The sequence below is a fragment of the Astyanax mexicanus genome, chromosome 5 (assembly GCF_023375975.1).
Source record: "Astyanax mexicanus isolate ESR-SI-001 chromosome 5, AstMex3_surface, whole genome shotgun sequence".
In the NCBI taxonomy this organism is placed as follows: Eukaryota; Metazoa; Chordata; class Actinopteri; order Characiformes; family Acestrorhamphidae; genus Astyanax; species Astyanax mexicanus.
This window is the reverse complement of record NC_064412.1, coordinates 24,142,192-24,163,722: the sequence shown is the minus strand read 5'-3', so window position 1 is coordinate 24,163,722 and position 21,531 is coordinate 24,142,192. Positions and strand designations below refer to the sequence as shown.

Below are 21,531 nucleotides of genomic sequence, written 5' to 3'. Positions count from 1 at the left end.
TTCAGATGGAGGCAGCGCTAACGCTCTCAGATTTACAGCCTCAGTTATTTTAGTGTAAAAAAATAGCCGTTAGCTTAGCCAGCAGCTCCTTTAACACTGTAAAATACGGAGATATCTATCCTCACTGTCTGTGAGTTTGGGTCAGCGTGAGAGACACGGTAAGCTTGACAGAAGCTGAATATTCTAGCTAGTCATTTAGTACGAGTATTTTCCATGAGTTTTTGGACAGACGCCGTCACAGAAAAACACAACTATAGTCAACATTAAATACATTTTATTAACTACCAAGTAAGCTAGCGAGCGGGTTACTTGGCTAATTGGCGTTAGGTTTATGTTTAAATAAAATGTCTTCCAAATTCCACATAAAATATTGTCATTTTGAGCATTCATTTGCAGAAAATGAGAAATGGCTGAAATAACAAAAAAAGATGCATAGCGTTCAGACATCAAATAATGCAAAGAAAACAAGTTTATATTAATAGAAGTGTTCAGAAAGTTTTAAATAAGGAATACACACAAAAAAACGTTCAATAAACGCAAGCTCGATGTTCACACAGAGCTAATGAATTCTAACGCTGTAGTTAAATCAACGTTGTTTCAACGCATCAGGTGTGGAAGATGAACGTTATCTGGGATAAACAAGTGCAAGACAGCGTCCGACTGACTGACTGATAAAAACACATAGCGAACATATTTCACTACATTAAAAATAGTAAATAAAGTAACGATAGTTAGTGTATGGGAGAGTTGTACTAATCAGCCCGTACTCAGCCCCGTCTCTCGCTTAACTCCGGCTGTCTGTGTTCAGACGATGTGAGAGAGAGAGTGAGTGACCGGCGGTCCGCAGCGTTACCGGTCTCTCCCGAGCATCTCCCAGCCGCTTTAACAGCGAGCGAACATAACACACTGCACTATACCATAACTGACCAAACTGCCTAAACACGCAGAAAAAGTACCCCGCCGCCCTGTTTAACACTTTCTCCCACACGCACAGGCGAAGCGGGAGAGGGTGCAGAACTTTTCCGGCAGTCTGGACCCTCAGCTCCGCGGTAGTTAGTCAGGGTTACCTGGCTGCTCGCGTCCTGTGGCAGGTTCTTGATGAGGATCTTCCTCCTGTTGCTCAGCTCCCGGCGAGTTTTCTCCAGCCTCTTCTCGATCTCTTCGGGCTCCAGGTCGGGCAGGTCCCGCAGGATGGTGCCCTCCGCCGCCGCGTCCTCCTCTTGCCGGCTCTCGGGGCTCTCGGAGCGGGGGCGCGGCGAGCTGCGCTGGCTGACGGCGAGCGGATCAGGCGGCTGGATGGAAGAAGCTGCCGCCATTTTGAGGCGCTCTGTGGAGAGTGAGCCGGAGCAGCAGCGCTAGGTGCGCCAAACCCATCCACACTCTCTCTCTCTCTCTCTCTCTCTCTCTCTCTCTCTCTCTCTCTCTCTCTCTCTCTCACACACACACACACACACAGAGAGCGCGACCACGACCACTTTTTCATTTGACGATATATTTTTTAAAAAGTTACGTATATGTTTACACTTATATCAGTTCCGGTAATAATCTTAAATATTGATATTGTTCTAATAAATTATATTGTTGTTATTACTGTATTATAATTGGACAGTACCTCCTTATTTATCTTTTGCTAACTATTTGTATTAAACCAGTCTGTGAAAGTGTATACCTTTGGGTTATTTTCTGGTAAAGATGGCTAAACAGCAAAAAAAAAACATTTTATTGTGTATGCTTTTACAAAAAAAAAAAAACATTTAGTCATAGCTAATGCCATCTCCAATCAAAAGAGTTAAAAATAAATAATTACAAAAATACTGAGAGAGAGAGAGAAAAAGTGAGAGAGAGAGAGAATGAATGAAAGTGGGAGAAAGAGTTGCAGGTAGAGAGAGAGAGAGAGAGAGAGAGAGAGAGAGAGAGAGAGAGGAAAATATACAAGGAGAGAGTAAAGGAGAGAAATACAGGGAGAGAGGAGAGACAATGCAAGTAAAGAAAGTAAGAAGAAAGAAAGTGTGTGAGAGACAGATACAGGGAGGGAGAGAGAAGGGGCAGGAAGAGTGAAAGAGAAGAGAGAGAGAGAAAGAATGAAAGTGAGAAAGAGAAAAAGAGAAAAAAAGTGTGAGATAGATACAGGAAGGGAGGGAGACAGGGAGAATTAGAGCGAGAGAGAAAGAGAGAGAAAGAAATAAAGAGATACAGGGAGAGAAATACAGAGAGAGTGAGAAAGAGAGATACATACAAGGACAAAGGGAATAAGAAAGAAAGTGTGTGAGAGAGTGAGATAAATCCAGGGAGGGAGAGAGAGAAACAGGGAGAGTGAAAGAAAGAGAGGAGAGAAAAAGAAAAGGAAAGTGTGTGAGAGATAGCTACAGGGAGGGAGGGAGAAAGGAGAGAAGGAATGACAGTAAGAGTGAAAAAGAAAGAGTCTGAGAGATAGACACAGGGAGAAAAAGAGAGAGAGAGAGAGAGAGACGGAGAGAAAGCGATACAGGGAGAGAATGACCCTCTCAGGTCTTCTCTCTCTAGTACAGCTGGCGACCCCCACTGATAGAAATCTGAACAGTGCAGTGGGTCAAATAAATTTCTAATAGCTGCTCTCTGCAGCCTGATCCATCTCTGATAACCATTTATCTTTGAACTGCTGCTGTAACCTTTAACACACAAACACACATATACACACACACGAACAAACACACACACACACACAAACACATGCACACGCATGTCAGTCCATCCACATCTTATAAAGCTGGAAAAGCAAAAAGTAAACCAGTCCAAATTTTTCTCGTCTGACCCACAGCTATGTGGCTGCTTTGACATCAATTCCCGAAAAGTAATTCATCAGTTGTTAACAGAGAATTCAAAGAGAAAACTGAAGAGACAGCACACACTGAATTTCTCTCCAAATGGAACCAGTCGAAAATCTTCCATTTGTTTAGCTGCATTTGATGTGGGAATGAATGACAGGGTGTCGGAGCGCCAGGCCGTGTCTCGTGGGTGTGCACAGACTAAGCATTAAATGCCATCCTTTGGCGCTTTCTCTCTCCCTCTCTTTTTTTTTTCTCTCTCTCTCTCTCTTTTGCAGAAGCCCTCAACATGCCCATGAATGAAGGCTTTTCATTTCTAGCAGCACACTGCAAAACACCTCAGCAATGCTCTGGAAAAGAGCAAAGGCAAGAGCAGTTTGCATTATTTCTAAATTGTCTATTGTTTAATCGAGAACAGCAGGACACGCTCAGAAAAGCAAGAAAGAGATAGAGGGTGTTTGTTTGTAGAAATGGCCCCTCTTTACTGTAATACCAGTCAGTCATAGTTCTGACAGGCACAGACTTACTGGTTTCAAATGTGCCACAACCACAGGAACATGCAATGCCTGACTACTGACTGGCCTTCCCCAGTTATGTCATATTCAGCATATGATTTGTTTTGCTCTTAAGCTCTGTGGGGTATTTCCATTTACTTGTTTTTCTGAAACTCATTGAAACATTTTCAAATCTACACCTACACACAGCCCTGACCCTGAACTCAGCAGCCCAATGGAAATCTTTTTATAATGGCATGCCAAAAGTCATGGGATATCATTAAGTGTTGCCTTGAAGGACAGTTTTGGAATGCCCACATCTGTGTTATCAGAGTTTGAGTGAGGTCTGATAGTGGGTGCCAGATGGATCATGTGTATACTGGAAAAAGTGTATGTCATAGTAGGCATTACCTTATTTATTTACTACCATATTTTGTTATCTGTATATTGTTTATATATTATTTTATTTAGGTTTGTTTTCATTCCAGCTTCTCATCATTCAAAAAAAGAAAAAACCCTATCCAGATAAATCTCTCCATCCAGATAGAGAGAATTTGATTGTGGTTGAATGAGAAGTATAAATATATACCTTTCTGAGACCATATTGGATTACACACTCCAGCAAGAACATAGCAGATGCATGCAGCCTAGTATATTGATGATCAGAGACTCAAGAGCAAAATGTTGCAATAAAGTATACTTCTTTATTATATCTGCATTGTATTAAAATTCATTCATTTACAATGGGCATATATGCAGCTGAAACAGGTAGCATTATTCAGCATAAACGTTTAACTCAACATTATAATCATTATGGCATTAGGTTAGGTAAGGAGAGTTAATGCACTATAGGCCCCGGTGGTGTTTGTCCTTAATGGCATTTTACATGTTACATTACTTTGACATTTATACTTTAAGTAGTTCTGACGGAATATTCTACGGAATATTTTTAAACTCTACTATCTATAAGTTTACCTGAGTAATGAATTTGAATACTTTTTACACCGTTGCAGTGCAGTAATAGGTTGCAATGATTGTGACCGGTGATGTCTGGTTAGAATTGTCCGTGGCTGGAATAGACAAGCCAATCCGGCAGAAATCACATCCACATTCAGAGCAGGAGACCCCACTCGCCTATTTCGCAGGTCAGTACAACAATCTTTACCTTCCAAGGGATGTGGCAAAAGTCATGGGACATGACAACTAGTACCTGTACCATGCCATTTAGAATGTTATGTCCTCACATCACCCATGTTCATCATCCTGCCATTTGGTAAATACAAAGAGCTGATTACACACACACGACCACAAAAAGCAATGCTATATAATGTTATAATGTTATATATGTGGTCTCGCAGTTACCAAATCCAGTAAATGTATGCACATTCCGACACCACAGTGGTGACCTCCAAAAGCTTCATAAAGGAAGAGAGAGCCATTCCACGGCAAGAACGCTCCACTCCCCAAGCTCTACAGTGAACCCTCAGAGCAAATCTGCACAGCTAAACGTGTGTGTGATTCAGCGCATCGCTGAGTGGGAGTAGAAGAGACGAGGATATTTCGAATGCAGGGAAAAGTGGCGTGTGGGCGCCGGCGAGCGCCACAGCGGGCGAATGGAGCACCTGGGACGAGCGCGTTTATGTAAGGAGCTGATGTGATGAGGCCTTGAACTCTTCTCCAGCCGGGACCGCTGAGTGGAGCGCGGGGGCGGCGCTGATGCTCCATCCCCAAAACACCGGCCATTTGTTCATGCATGCATCTCTTCCCTCAGATTGTGCAAATGCAATGCCCATGCATATTTACAGTCAGGGAAATACAGTACATAACAATAACTGAGAACAATGGCTAATGAACCCCTTAGGCTTTTAATACATACAGTGCTGCTTGAAAGTATGTGGTGTCTGTGTATTTCCTGTATATATTCTGCATAAATGTGATTCTAAAATCTGTTCAGATCTTCAGTCCCTAAAACAAAACAAGTGCTTAAACTAAATACGAAGAGCACAACTAAATAACAGGGCCAGTAGGACTAGATACTGCCTTTGTCACCAGGGAGGCTGGCATGGTTTAGTCAAGTAAGTGTTAGGCTGAGAAATCAGTTAGGACACCCTATGCCATTATACCTGGTATTACCATTATTATTTCCTATATACCCATTGATCAGTCTTACATTGACTAGGAAAATGTTTTTCCCACTCCTCCATGCAGAATTCTTTCAGCTTTGTGATGTTTGTTGGGTTTCTTGCACGCATAGCCCATTTCAGTTCAAGCTCATTTTACTTGATCATTCCAGAACTCTTAATTTATTTATTTTAAGTCATTCCTTTGGTGGATTTACCTGTGAATTCATAGGGTCATTGTCATGTTGCATGGTCCATCTCTGCTTCAGCTAGATTTAATCACATTTCAGGTCCAATTTATACATTAATACAAAATGTAAGGTTGGATATAAACAGGATACTGCATGAGATAAGATACATACAGTTGGGCAAGGATGCATCTAGGTTTCATATGGCATTCTGCAGCACATTTACCAACAGATAATGCCTCAGGATATGTAGGTTGTGCACAGTCGTAGGTTGCCAAAGCTGGCACCCCCGCTGGTTCCAAAAATGCTTGATTGGCAACACTTTAAATCTAGTGACTGGGCAGACCCAGGAAGTGTTACAATCTGGTGGAGACATTCCTGGGATACCCTTGCTTTGCGTGGATGAGCATTATCCTGCTGAAATATGCCAGTTGGAAGCCCTGCCACTAAAAGACAACATGCGGTCATAGCATGTCCTGCACATATTTCTACTAAAGCTGACTGATTGCCATATGCGTATCTTTTCAGATAACCACACCAGCAGTGGCTTGGGCTCACTTTGAGGCCTCCATACTGAAAAGCGACTTTCATCTGATCCCAATAAAGATAAATTTGTTGCTAAAGGTGACATGAATCTTTTCCATATAGCAGTACAGCCTTTTTTTTCATGAAATCGCTGCAAACGCAAAAAAAGTGGTCTGCAGATAGGCAGTCTAGATAGCAGGCAATTTGTTGACACCTGTCATCTGAGCAAAATGTTTTTGAGTGCATCAATGAGGCACATCTAACGGTCAGTAATCTCTCACCAAAAGGTACACTACCTAAAAGCCTTTTTTTATAGGATAGCAGGGGCAATCTCAGATACATTTTATTGTAGCGAGACCCAGCATCTAATCAGACCATACCTGGCTGTAATCATTTATATATTTTGCAGCAACCTGGGGTGTGTTTATTTCTTTGATCAATGAGGGTGTTAGGAACATCTGCACACCTAATCATTCATGCAGCTGTCTAATCAGCCTATTGTTTGGCACAGCAGCGTCAGGCAATGTTTACATCAACCATCAGCATGAGGGAAAAATGTGATTTTTGTGATTTTGAGCAGGGCATAATAGTTGGTGATAGATGAGCTTTTATCAGTATTTCTGCAACAGCTGATCTTACAGGATCAGTTTTTAATACTAATAGTCTCTTACCTAGAGCTCTTGTTAGAGTGACGCATTTGAATCACGTTACACAGGTAGGCAAATAGAATTAGGAATTAGAGTTTTGCTCAGGAATCTTTAAGGTAAATGCAGTAAAGTCCTTAAATATATTTTAGCATAGGGATGCAACCAAATATCTATATTTTTATATATTGTATCGTTTTCGTTTGCAATACTTTATCGCTACATGGCATCAAATATCAAGACTTTTATTGAAACATAGGCGCTCTTATCTCTCTCAGCTCCAAATCAGCTCTAAAAATCGAATTCAATCTAAATTGACACCAATAAATCCATAATTCCTTGTATTTGCTTTTCTAGGAGTATTTTATTCTCTTCAGTAAGTTAAATGCTGTGAAGCATCGTAGGAGAATTATCTTGCAATATTATCGTGATATCATCGTGATATCATTATTATTGTGCAACATATTGTGATATTGTATTGTAAAACGCCCTGTGATTCCCACTGCTATTTTAAAAAGGACACGACAAACTGTTACACATGAAGAGCTGACATGGATTAAGCCATACTTGTAGTGAATTATATTGGCAATGGTGTTTCACTATTTAAAATCACATTTAAGCCGTGCTTAATCTGGGTCTAAGTAACTTTTACGTACCATAAAGATCAAAAGATTAACATAATTAGGACACCTCATATAAACCTTTGTCTTTTAGAGCATTTTATATTATAATGAGCATTTAATCTCCTGAGACCCAGATATTTATTTGGTGTGCATTTTTAATTTCTCCTAGATATTTGGGATTAGAAGGACCTAGCAAGTTTAAAAACGATGTCCTCATATGGGGACAGTACTTTATTTTAACATTTAAAAATGGTTCTTGCCATTTGGGATCAGAATTTAGAGATATTTTGTTACCTGCAAGCACTATGTTTTTTCTCTCTCCCTGGCTCTCACGCTGCAGGAAGTGCTTCTGACTGCAATTCCAGCTGACCAATGAGAATCCTACCTGGTGTGATTGGGGGAGGAGCTAACCTTTTAAATGCAGGAATTCAAGATGGCTGTTGGAGAGTATGGTATGCTGCCCTTGTGCTGTTTTAAATAGCTTTTGTTAGGACTAGTTAATTGTGTATTTTGCCAGCATGTTTCCTAAGTTTGTTTTAATGATATTTATTTAACTGCTTTATTTTAGGAAAGTGCTTTTCTTTTTAGATATTTTACCTGTGGTTGTTAACTTTGTTTTGTGAGAGGTTTGTTTGTTCCACATGTGGTTTCAAGCAGGCTAGAAAGAACTCTGCTTGGTTTAGTTTTACTAGCTTAGTGGACTAAAGCACCATGTATTTTGGTTATTTGCCAGGAAAGTATATGGTAGTTAGCTTTTTCTTTTTGTTCTCTAGATAATTGTAGGTAATAATGATTTTTGTCCAGTGTTCCAGTTTGATTGCTTGTTTGGGTACTTTGGAAAGACAGCAAGTTTTAGAATGGTTGTCTGTTTTTAATAGGCTGTTGTAAATGCATTTACCTCTTTTTTTTTTTTTTTTTTTTTTTTTTTTAATGCCATGCTCTTGAACCAATGACACGAGACGGAATTGTAGCAGGCTTATTTAACAAATATAACTGATGAAACTGGTGAAATGTAATGAATCAAAATGTAAATGTCTTGGTAGAAATCTTTTGAGATACCATGGGTCATTATAGCTGGTATTACCTTAGACATTTCCTATAATCATTTCAGTCTAATGTCAACTTGGAAAGTTTTTTTCCCACTCCTTCATGCACAATTCTTTCAGCTGTGTGATTGATTTTCTTGCATGCACAACATGGTTTGAATTCAAGTGCATTTTGTTGGGTCATTGTCATGTTACGTTATTCACCTCTGCTTTAACTTTTTTTCTGTAACAGATTTGTCTCATTTTCCTTAAGCACCTGCTGATGCAGTGGAGATTTCATAATGGATCTGTGATTGAGAGCTTGCCAGGCCCTGCTGCAGCAAAGCAGCCCCAAACAATAATTCAACACCACCACCTTGTTCTCAAATGCTGTGTTTTGTTTACACCAAACATGTCCTGTTATTGTGACCAAATAAATTACATTTGGAACATTTCTTGCCATGTGTGGGTTTTTTGTCTTCCTTATTTCAAACCCATGAAAACCCAATGTGTTTGGTCTCTTTCCTTTGAGTTAAAAGGGGTTACAATAGTCTGATTGCACCTTACATTAAAGCTTGGACATCTTACAGCGTGATTGCAGGAGGATGATCTAGATAAATAAGTTTGTGCTCTAGTTCTGTGCAGACCTTCTAGCAGGGGGAGGACCATAGTGTGAACAGACCTGCTCCCCTTTTTCTGTTTTTCTATATAGACCCACTCCCACCATGCACACCTCATACAACTCATTTCTTCACAATCTCACATACCTTGAAATATTACATGGACTGTAGTTCACTAAGTGTTAACACAAACCTCTTCAAGTCTCCTAAAAATTGAAGCCTCAAACTGGTATTTCAAAATGAATAAAGACCTACATCCCAAGCCCCGGCATCATCCAACCGCCTGAAGGGTTTGGAGAGATTCTTCTTATAGAAAATTCATAGGCTGAACGCTGAATGCAAGACCCAACAGCCATTCAGTGATGTAGGTCAGAACTGTTAGTAAACATTTATGGCTTTGGGATTTACCTTTATGAATGAGCCCACTGTGAAAGATGTTGATAATTTTCTTGATTGCTCTAAAGTGTCATCTTTTGGTTTATCATTTACCTTTTTGATGGCAGTTCTTAATCAACACTCCATCGACCACTAACGGCCTGCATTCTGTCGTCCTTGTTATGGCCATGTTTAAATTAATCAACCCTAAACATTTTGTTCTGTATATTTTTCTCGTGTACATCGTTAGATCCTCTAAATTAAGATCATTTTAGTGTATAAACCTGAAACTGCTGTGCTAACCTGAGAGGCTGTGTTGAATTTAACAGTGCTTGTAGTAACAGCCATATGGCTTAAATAAGCAGAAAGTGAGGCTGCTACTAGGCATACTAGCTTTGTTTTCCTGCTTGCAATAATCTGATGTGTCTCCAAAAGTAGGATCCTTGCTGAATTTTGAGTTTCTGAAGAGATCTCATTAACACCATTAAGCTGATATGACTATTTTAACAGTGTTTTTATTCCAGTTCCAAAAGTGGCATAAAATAATGTTAAAATTACAATAAAATAGTTGATCTCAATAATTAAGGGGCGAAATACACTGCCCGGCCAAAACAAAACGCCTATAGTTTTGAAGGCGGCACGGATTCGCTGTGGCATTGTTTTGATAAGCATCTGCAATGTCGCTAGATTTACTGATGATGGTAGAGTCTGACCACTGCTCAAAGCCGCACTTCTCCAGCACATCCCAAAGATTTTCAATGAGGTTGAGGTCTGGACTCCCTGAACCCCCCTTTCACATTTCCAGCCCCATGAATCCTGACATTGTCATCTTGAAATATGCTCCTGCCATCAGGGAAGCAAAAAATCCATTGATGGAATAACCTGGGGCCCCATGTACTAAATGTGCGAACGCACAAAAACATTCAGTACGCCGTATTTCATGCTCACGGTCAGATGATACTAAATGTGATTTGAACGTGAGAAAGTGCGTTTTCCCACGGCACGTTCGTTCCAGGCGTTTTGTACGTATGTATTGTGTTTTTGTCATTTGGCGACGCTTGGAGTCGATGCATTGAAATTACAACTAATATATCCTTTACGCACAGATTGTAGTAAGCCATTATTGGGTAAAATAAAGTAAATTAATCAGACATTTCATTGGCTTACTGAAATAATCACTCAATGTGTTTCCACTTAGCCTAGATTATATAAACATGCGTAAAATGTTGCGCTGGAGTTGTTGGAGATGGCAGCTTGGCATTATTGAAAAATATTGCTAATGACCAAATTCGTTGAGAGCGCATATAAGCAAGGTTTAATACATCTGGAATTTTTTGTGCGTACAGACCTTTTCAGCTCTGAACGTACAGAACAATTTAGTAGAAAGTCTACCCAAGTCTTAGTACATGAGGCCCCTGGTCTATATTCAGTATATTCAGGTAGTCAGCTGACATCATTCTTTCAGCACATACTGTTGCTGAACCTAAACCTGACCAACTGCAGCATCAAACCCACATCATTTACTTAGTTAAATCCAGGTGGTGACTTTTTGTTTGGTCAGGCAATGTATCTTCCCCTAAAAAACAGTCAACACGACAGGTCTAATTCCATCAAGCACCCAAATGGACTAGAGTTGTATTTACTAGTTAACTAGAGCTGTTTTATACAACCTTCTGACAAGCACTCAAAGCAGCATTAAACTTGGGAGGAGTGTAAAATATGCCCATAAAAACATGGCGCCGATTATAAAATGACGACACGACTACAGTGGTCTACAGAACTCCATGAGAGTGAGAATTCTGCTATTTTTCTTTTCTTCTTTTCTGTGACCGTAGTGTTGCACCGTCATTATATGCTTCTGTATTTATGGGTCTCAGCATGGTGTTAACAATGTAGGTCAGCAAGGGATTGATCATTTCATAATGAAACAGGTTTGTTCTAGCAAACTCTGATCCAGTAATACAAGCTCCTGTAGATTTAACTGTTCCGCCATTATTACTCACTCTAATGTCGTATTAGTGCCACTTTAATCACAAGAAATCTGATTAGTCATGTAACATTTAAAACAAGGCCTACAAAAGTGAGAGATTGGGGCAGTATCTTTAGAATTTAGACAGTTTCTTTGCAAAGGTAAAGCTGCATACAGGGAACACACTGAGAATTTTTGTATACCCAGTGGTAAAATGATGCGCTGAATTACACTGACATTACAAAAGTAATGAAATAGCAGTATGTACAGTCATTATTAGGGGATGGCTTTGGAAAGCCTATATAAGCTGTGAGGTGTTATCTAATGAGTGAAGACGAACACACAGGCAGAGAATTGAATTATATTGAAGTTGGAGCAAGGTCTGATAGTGGGTGCCAGATGGATGGGCCATTCCATTTCCAAAGTTGTGCTGGTTATTTTACGTTCCTCAGTCCCCAGTGTCTCGCAAGGCATTACACCCACCCACAGTGGCCAGTGCAGTGGTAGGTGGTAATGATTGTGACTGGCATCTGTCCATGCAAACAGACAAGCAACAGACAGACAGCCTCCACACACAATACCCTGCAGATCAGTGCAGTCTTTTTAAGCTTCTGATGGACAAAGCAAAAGAAATGGGACACGAAACTTTAATTTCCTCAGCTGTTAAAACAAGAAAGCTGTTACACCTGTAAAACTCCAATCAAAACATTTTGGAAGCAATACACACTGATATGCCATGGTCATGGGACAGCAATACAGCTTTCTTTTGTCAACAGCACACTCCTTGAGCCTCCCAATTCAATGCACACCTGTCTCATCTAGTGATAAGGCAACACGATTTAAAATATTGTTTTACATTGTGAGGAGGACCTAAAATAACGATTTGCTGCATAGCCAGTCTCTGTAGGCCATTGTATCACCTTTTCAAAATGTTTTTTAATACAAGACTAGGCTTAAGCCCTGTTTGAGAAACTGCCTTTAAATCTGTTTAGAATAGAGTGTAGGTTTTTCAACATTTTAAATTAATACTAAAGTCATCTAGACTATAAAGAAATACATAAGGATTCATGTAGTAACTTAAGAGTGTTAAACAAACTATGACAAGTTTAGTTGACTCTTATCTGGGTTGCTCTTAACTTGTAGTTTCTGAGGCTGGTAACTCTGATGAACCTTTGCAACAGAGGAAACTGTTGGTCTTCTTTTCCTGGGGCGGTTCTGATTAGAGCCAGTTTCATTACAACATTTTTAATGGTCTTTGCAACTGCACTTAAGGATACTTTCAAAGTTCTTGAAAATGTTTAAACTGACTGATCTTCATTTTTTAAAGTGTTCTTTATTCTTCACTCAGTTGAGTAGTTCTTGCCGTAATATGAATTAAGATATTACTTAAATAGGGCTATTCACTGTATACCAACTCTACTTCTTTACAATTTTACAACTGATGCTCTCAAACACATTAAAAGAAAAGTAATTCAAGAAAATACCTTGACAAATTCAGCACAGCTATTAACTGAAAGCCATTCCAGGTACCTCATAAAGCTGACTGAGAAAATCCAGACAAGCTGTCATCAAAGCAACTTCAAGCTACTTTGAAGAATCTAAAACATAAAACATTCTGGTTTTCTTTGGATGACTTTAGTATTGATCTACAGATCTGCAGAAAATCTTTAAATCATGAAAAACACTGAATTAAAACTTTTTTTTTTTTTTGACTAGTGCTGTATATTCCTATTTTGGGTGAGAGACAGATTTTTTCCATGAGTCATTCTCTTTATGTCCTCATCCTCATTTGAGGCATGTAATCATATGCTTATTATTCCACCCCCTCTATAATTCAGAATCTCATAAAATAGTGCAAAAAACATTCAATAAAAACAGAAAAAAAGCTGGTGTGAATTAGTTTAGGTGACGTAAGTAAATACACAGACACACAGATAAAGTATGGAGGAACTTTTTTTTTATAGCTACTTTGTTAAAAGTTCAGATGTATATACATGGTATATTATTTCAATCTGGAAACAATAGCCATAATCCCTCTAAAATCATATACGCACAAATAGAAGACAACATTTGAAGCCCCTTTCTTTCACACAGATCGCACATATACACAGGAATTTAACAGGGAATGGGTTTGGTATGAAGTAAATAGTTGAGGAGTGTAAACCTGGTGATTTACCTGGAGGAGACCTAATAATATATTTCCATTTTATTCCCTGTGAGTGTTGATTGGTGTGTGAACAGAAGTGGATACATTAGTGGGATGAGAAGATGAGATGATGAGTAGTGTGTTGGATTCTGTTCTGTTCTCTTCTTTCTGTTTTCTCAGTCCAGCTTTGCGTTTTCAAGAGTGTTAAACATGGCTGGAGTGTGTTTTGTGTTTTGTATGATTCTAGTGGTAAAGCGCTTGAGAGAAACAGCAAGAACCTGCTACTTGCGTGCATGGCTGCAAAAATGATGCAGCATCGCTGGCAGAGCAGAACGTTTCTCTGGCACCTTTTTGTGCGACAAACGCTGTGTTTGGACATGATTCAGAAATGAAGGAAGAGCTGTTCATGCTGAGGATGTCACACCCTGTTTGATGGGATGGATATTCATGGTGAATGCATCATACATCCATATAAAATGCAGTTTAAGGGACGCAGATGTAATGTAATCAAATAACGCAGAGGCCAATAAAAGATAAGGTAGGTCAGTCATGTACCTGGTTTGAGTATGAAGGTGCTTTGGACAGTAGGGCTGATTAGATCAAAGTGCAGATGTTCAGAAAGATTCCAAAACTTCTTTTGACTTGCCTTGATCTCTTTCAATACTGAAAGAACATTTTTGTAAAAATAGGAGAAAGCCACACCCACAAATGTATGACGTCAACTTCAGGGAAAACGATCCATTTGTGCCCACAAATAACACACACACACATACATACACACGCACTCACACACTTACTCCAACAATAGTTCTTCTCCACAACTCAAACAACAAAACTAAAAAACGTCCAAATGAAATGGCTGGGCAGAGCTTGAAACGAATGCAGTGATGAAAGCTTATACAACACAGTGGTGGACCTCAGAAGTCTCCAAACGTTTCCTGATGTCACTGTTTTGACGATGTCTTAAATAGCTAGCAGAGCTGTGGGTGTGGGAGGGGTTTCGAGACGACACTTGAAGCACTAGGACCGTTGGCCACATTTGGAGAGAATTTGGACAGATTCTAGAGAATCACTTCCGCATTCACACCATCACAAATGACACATAACAGGCTTGGACGAGACCATCCGACGAATGAAAGCTTCTTCTCTAAACGCAACACATTTCTGCCTCCACTCACAGATGGCTGGTGCTCTGTGTTTCTCACTCGCTTTCTCTCTCTCTCTCTTTTTGTCTGTTTTTCTCTGTCTGATGTTCGGCACAGTCAGTCAAGTCCTTCCTTATTAGAAATTCATGTTTTTTTGTGCTAAAAAACAATCAATCAAACATTCTCACAGTTTAGCGTGTGACGCAAAACGCACCCAGCTATGCATCCATCCCACTGTTCGATGCTGTTGCTGATGCTGTTGTTTGGCAGTCCAGTCACTGGAAAGAGCAGGGCCTTCTATTATAACAGTAGTAGTGTTCATGGGCCCTGTGTTCTGCTGAGAAATTCAGTCCTCACAGTTCACACTTTCACAATTTTTCTTCTTTGTTTTCATTCATTTCCACCTTAGTTCGAGTTCAATAAATAGTAGAAAAATAATCCTTTCATCTTCATTTTTTCCTTTAAAAAATTTGAGATGCTTTGTGGCACTTAAAACAAGTGCAAGTCCGCCCTCCCACGACCTTGAAAAAGGCTCAGTGACGGGCGCTGTAATTTCAGAAGTTTTTTGGTAGTCCAGGCGGGGTCGCTGGCCGTTCCTCATCAGAGAGGATTTCCGCAGGGGGGCTCAGCCCTGTCCTTTGCTCTCTGAGGGGGTGCAGCACCTGCCGAGCGAGGGCTGAGGAGGGGGGGGGTGGAGGATGAAGGCAAGGCAGGGCTGGAGTGAAGTGGCATCAAAGGTGGATCACCGTAGGGGAGGTGGGCGGCTGCATTTCAGATCCTCAGCACTCCGCATCCACACTGTGAACTGTGACGGCTGCCTGCAGGTGGTGCGTGTGGGGGTGGAGTGGGTGGTGTGTGTGCGTGTGCCGGTAGGGGTAGAATTTGTGGCTGAGCAGGGCGGCGGTCTGTGGAGGCGTGTCCAGGTCCAGGTCCTCGTCGTGGTTGCCCACGTCCACTCCGGCGGAGAGGGGATCGTTGTTGCAGGGCGGATTCTCACTGTCCTCCTGCGGACTCATGGTGCTGTAACCTGAAAATACATACACAATTTAGACACATTAGGTGGGGGTGGAGCCTAACATTCAAATGTTGTAAACAAGACCTTTCAAACAAGGGTTGGAAGTAGGATTGCAAATAATGAATTATTTAATTAAACATCAACAGAATGTTATGTTTTTGATCACTTGTGAAGCCAGCAGCAGCAGAAGTCATCCTGCCCACTGAGGTTTGCTGTTTTGTAATGCAGTCTTTATACAAGATAAAAATATTACAGTGCCCACTTGTTTAAAAAAAAATACATTAACAACATATCAGCCAATAATGAAGTGTTGTTGATGACTAAACCTTGCTGACTAATCTAAACCTATCAATCATACTGCGTCTATTGATGTCTGAATCAAGACTCTCGATGATTTTGTATTTTATTTTTTATATTTTATAATGATTCACTGTCAATAGGTTTAGTTAATTCAGCTACACATACTTAAATCTCAAGCTCAATTCAAGCTTACTACTTCTCCTTTTGTATTTGCGCTATTCTTTAAACACCCTAAACATACATTCCTATAATTCAACCTTTCAAGTTAGTAAATCTTCTTCCTTTTCTCCTCTGCAGGGGTCGGCTACAGTGCTACAGATCAGTAGCTCTCCAGCTCAGATGGTTGTTGAACCCAATTGCAGAACAGTTCATCTTAAAGCAGGTAAACCTAGGAAGAAAGGGGGGAAAAAAAAAACAAAACAAAAAAAAACCACACACCGCTCCTCACGTGGGATCGAGTCAGGGTCACGGTCCAATACACTACCGCTGCCCCGGCTAGTGAAATGGGACACAAAAGCCCTTATAAGGATATAAGGAGCCCAAGAACAGGCAGAAAAATGAGAACGGGAGATAGACAGGGGAAGAATGTAAACAAAAGCTTGCCAGAAAAGCATTTTCTTTTTTAGTATACCGACCCCTGCTATAACCCATTCCCCTAATATTACACCTTTCTATGTGTATTCATGCCCATTTAGATACATAACTAATTAGAATTAAGCAATCAGAGGCATTATGTCAGTGTAGTTGTTAGTGTAAAGTAGTGCAATGCTAATGTAATTTGTTTTTTGCGTGTACTTCTCTAAGCAATCATATTTTAAAAAATTTTGCTTAGATAAAAAAAAAAAAAAAAAAAAAAGAGAGATTAATTTTACTCTATGTACGTATGTTTATAACCCCAGAGTTATCATTTGATGCCAGGACCACATCAGCTAATCAGAGGAGACTTTCAGAAAAAGACATGAACGAAATAGAAAGGAAAAGTGGGTGGGGTGAAGGGCTGAGAGAAGCAAGCAGTGTTTTTTTTTTTTACCAAGTTTAACCTTTTTTTTTTTAGGTATCGGAGCCTTGTTTGTAGTTTGAGTATGAATAAATCTCTAGTAATAAACATTGTAACTATTACTGCCTGCACGATTCCATGTATCACTTACACCAGCATGAATGTTGAACAATATTTCCAATAGAGGGCAGCTCAGAGACAAAGGTTTCGGACAGACAAACATGCTGACAGTGGAGGAGGTTGTGATTTTGTACTTACAACAAAAAGGCAGCAGTGTAAATGGCTGTAAACTGTGTAAAAATGTGTGTCATATCCAAATGACAATAGTTGTGTTTTGCACAACTATCAGCCACACTGCTGCACTAATTGATACTGCTTCTATTGCTTTTAGAAAATATGAAAATATGTAAAAAAAAAATGAAACCAGTGTACAACCTGAAGGCTCCATGCTTATCTGTATTTAATCTGTATCAAGCATAACTGAGGCTTTACGGGAAAATGAGCGCTGCCACAATTAAAATTTCTAGTAAACCACGATGATGTGGGATTCCTCAACATCAATCCATCTCCTCCCACACAAACACTTCCACCTAAAAGCAACACTTTACCACAGTAACCATCCCAATAGCATAGATGCTAAATTCAAAGGAGTTTAGTATAAGGAGGGATTTAAAGGGAAAAAAGGCATGGAGGTGGATTTGAGCAGAGAATCTTGAAGCTTCTATGAAAGGGGTTCTCAGTGTAGCTCAGTGGCTGCTGGTCTCTTAAGGATTACAGACGACAGTGAGGGGAGACAGATCTGTGCGTTGGGACTAAGCTGACTGGGACGTTCCCCAGGAGTGAAATCCCACTCTTGCTCAGAAAGATCTCTCAAAGGACAGGGAAGGACCAAAAAACTGCAGCAATTTCAACACTAATTCTGAAGACTTCTAAATGGAGAAGTGATTTTTCACCATTTATTTCATTCCCTACATGTCCCATGGTTTGTGGTCACCCTTTCTAATGAATGCACTCAGCTATTTTAAATAGACACTGATGACACATTTACTCAAACACAAACTTCTTGTCTAGTCTCTGCAGAAAAAAAAGTCATGGGGTGGAAACATTATACTGTGGGGGTGCTTTTCTGCAAAGGGGACAAGATGACTGCACCGTACTGAGGAGAGGATGGATCGGGTCATGTATCGTGAGATTTTGGCCACCAACCTCCCTCTGTCAGTAAGAGCATTGAAGATGGGTCATAGCTGGGTCTTCCAGCATGACAATGACCTGAAACGAACAGCCAGGGCAACTTAGGAGTGTCTCCATAAGAATCATTTAAAGTCTAGAAGTGGCCAAGCCAGTCTCCAGACCTGAACCCAATAAACATTTTTTGAAGGGACCTGAAACTGAATGTTGCCCAGCGACAGTCTGAAATCTGAAGATCTAGAGAAGATCTGTATTGAGTAGGCCCAAATCTCTGCTGCATTGTGTGCAAAGTTGGTCGAAACCTACAGGAAACGTCTGATCTCTGTAAATTGCAAACAAAGGATCTGTACCAAATAATAAGTTCTGTTTTTATATTGTATCTATTGTACTTTTTATAATTATTTAAAAATAATTCAAAGTAATTTCCTGTTTTTTTTTTTTAGATTCTGTCTAATACAGTTGAAGTGTTCAAACATTAAAAATTACAGACCTCTTTATTCTTTGTAGGTGGGAAAACTTGCAAAATCAGCAGTGTATCAAATGCTTAATTTCCCCACTGTACGCATTAGTTTCACCAAAGCAATAGCACATTTAATCATTTAATAATACAATAATTCTAAAGGATAAAAACGGAAAAATAAAAGCAGGGTTACAAGGGTTAAACAAAATTGATAGGAGGACGAAACGAGAACATTAACGGTCCGATTCAGTATATATGACCTACAAGCCCTGCCTGGCCCTGACGTTGATGAATGCTGGTCGTCTGGTATGAGTTCGATCAGCTCGGGATTAAAGCAGCGCAATACTGAAATGGTATCTGACAATATGGGAGAGCTGATCATCAATCATGTGTTTTAGAGCAACCTGTCCTTGAAAAACATTCCCATATCAAAGCCAGCCCACATATGCAAGGTGCATCAGAGCTATCTGGCAGAAGACTAATCTTTGGTCAGAAAGGTTCTTTGAAACTCTGAAGCCAACAGCCAGCTACACAGCTGCAGGCAAACATAACACATCGTGTGTTGGTGGTGCGGGAGTGAGTCAGAGCGCACTGCAGAAACCTCAAAGGCTGTGTTCCAACACACGTGTGTGCGTGCGCACACACACATCCCCACACACACACACACACATATATATATATATACGCACACACAAAAGGCAAATCGATTCTGCTTTTAAAAATGACCCCCTTGAGCTAGATGAGTGAGTAGCTAGTGGGAGGTGACCTTTGGCTGAGCAGTGTAAAAATACTGAAAAGTTTCGCTTTGTCTCTCTTGGCCGCCTCTTTCCGTTTTTTGCACCTCGAACATACCCACTCCTGTTTCTTTGCCCCCTGTTCACACTGTTCTCTCTCTCCGTGCAATAGAGCTGACCCTTGTTATAAAGGGTTATGCCTGTAGAGCCGCACACAATATATCCACCATGTTATGACACGCCCACTTTTAACAATATGTTTCTTCTGTATTTGTGTTAGAATTTCTGACTAGTTCATATTGAATGGTTTATATTTATGGTCATATTGTATTTAAAGTGAATGCAGTCTGAAATAGCTGCTGCTTTGCAGACAAATCGGTAAGAAGGTAGCTGTGCTAACCCAACATTCCCACAGTCTTTTTAAACTTATTTAAAGTTCCCCAATTAGGAATTTGGAACACAATTAGCACTCAATCTATATCAAGTAATTAAATTCTGGGTTATGATGTTTTAGTGCTGTTTTTTCCTCTACAAAACTGCAAAAGCAGATGTATAAATGTTTAGGTGGATGTTTTAAATCTAGAGCCTTCAACCACAGATGCAGCTCCTCTTCTTTAGAAAGTGGTGTCCTTTTTGTGCCGTTTCAAATCATTGTTGTTAAAGGTCTCATTCCATCGTTTTTTCATTCATTTTAAAATGTCTAGTTGTGGTTTCTAGTATGAATGAATGCTATGTGAGCTAATTTTTGTGAAGAGAGAAAAAAAAGGTGTTTTTATTCAGCTTAGCTCAGATCACTGAATTAGTGGTCTCTGAAGAAAGACAAGTTTTGGCTCGTGCTCATAAATATATTCATACATGCAAACATATCACCTCTGATTGGCTAACTGCACTGCAGCAGAGAATGCCTACCTGCCTCCCCCACGGTTAATTGTAAAATGTTTTCAGAGATGCAGCCATAGTTATAAAGATATAGCACTGAGTGCTAGGTAAATTTAACCCTTAAACTTTGCCTAATGTCAGACTCGAGCGGTCCCGCGGCCGAGAATTGTAATCAATAAAGATTGCCCGTTGCGGCGCAACTCTTCACGCGGCAGCGTGAATTTCCCCCTCCCCACGACGCCACTCATGTCTGCGGCAGCGCGAATAACCCCCTCCCCTCTGCAGCATGAGGTAACGCAGTTAAATACAGTAAAACAATCATGAACACCAGTTGCTGTGCATATTGTGAGGATAAGGATGTCAGCTATACAGAACGTGCAACTATGCAGTTATTTAACAATTTAATTTAGCAGTGCAAATTTGTAGAGATGTAAACAAGACAGTAAATAAAGAAGTAGTGCAGAATAGGGTAAAACTATAAAAAATAATGTAATAGGAGAGTGAGGGTGCAGAGATGGGGGTGTGTCCATTGGAGTGACCAGAGTTGTGGGAATGAAAAAGTGTCACAGAGTCTTTAGTTTGCTGTGCTGAGAAGAGTTGAACAGTGTTATAGTCTATGTGACAAAAAACTTTTGAGACTATACTGTACGACTCATATTGCATGTTTATTGTTGCTGTGGGTGTAATCTCAATCAAAGTATCTGCTGTTGTGCTGGAAGTTGTAGCTGTGCACAAGTTTTTGAGTATGAAATATATAGTATAGAAAAGTGTCAAACCGTCAAAGCTGAGCATATCAAATATTGTGGTTGCAATGCAGAGTATTATCTGACGACGCAATGTGAAATGGAAAGGTAGAGCTACTTACTTCTGGAACAATATTTGGAAAAAAAAAAGGCACATAACCATAAACGGGCAGTGATGAGGCAGCTGGAGAACTTGCAGTAGCATATGTTTACATAGCAACATTTTATTGCTTCCTGTATATAATACATAATGGGTTAGTATGCCATTATTTTGTGTACTAACCTGCCAAACCTACATTATTAAGATAAATATATTTAGTATATACCTTAAACTATTAGTGTATTTCCAATGAATTCGTGAACAGCCTCTTTAAACACCCAAGCTAAAGCACTCCTGACTGTTTGGAGTAAAATCTGGCATCAAACTTTGATGCACATGGGCACCAACAATGAGGGAGGGAGGGCGGTGTGTCAATTGCAGCCCTCTTATGAGCTAAAAAAGTAGGGAAAGCCTGCTTCCGTTCAACTGTGAGTCAG

General features: G+C 40.0%; 2 protein-coding genes and 1 long non-coding RNA gene across 4 annotated transcripts in view; 1 reads left to right on the top strand and 2 right to left on the bottom strand.

Annotated features, from left to right (window-relative positions):
• Window positions 1-1,374, bottom strand: part of raver2 (ribonucleoprotein, PTB-binding 2) — a 108,848-nt gene extending 107,474 nt beyond the window's left edge. For both annotated transcript variants that reach the window (XM_007248212.4, XM_022675866.2), the window contains exon 1: window positions 1,068-1,374. In XM_007248212.4, the coding sequence (XP_007248274.4) occupies window positions 1,068-1,316 (249 nt within the window). In that variant the 5' untranslated portion in view covers window positions 1,317-1,374. The remainder of the gene's footprint in view (window positions 1-1,067) is intronic.
• Window positions 1,276-8,878, top strand: LOC111193793 (uncharacterized). Its single transcript, XR_007439315.1, has 4 exons — window positions 1,276-1,359; window positions 4,312-4,443; window positions 7,739-7,850; window positions 8,677-8,878. It is a non-coding gene; the product is annotated as an uncharacterized LOC111193793 (long non-coding RNA).
• A 4,449-nt stretch (window positions 8,879-13,327) lies between these two features.
• The window catches only part of cachd1 (cache domain containing 1), a 98,319-nt gene continuing 90,115 nt past the window's right edge, over window positions 13,328-21,531 (bottom strand). Inside the window, exon 27 of the mRNA XM_007248211.4 lies at window positions 13,328-15,705. Coding sequence (XP_007248273.3) covers window positions 15,458-15,705 — 248 coding nt within the window. The 3' untranslated portion in view covers window positions 13,328-15,457. The remainder of the gene's footprint in view (window positions 15,706-21,531) is intronic.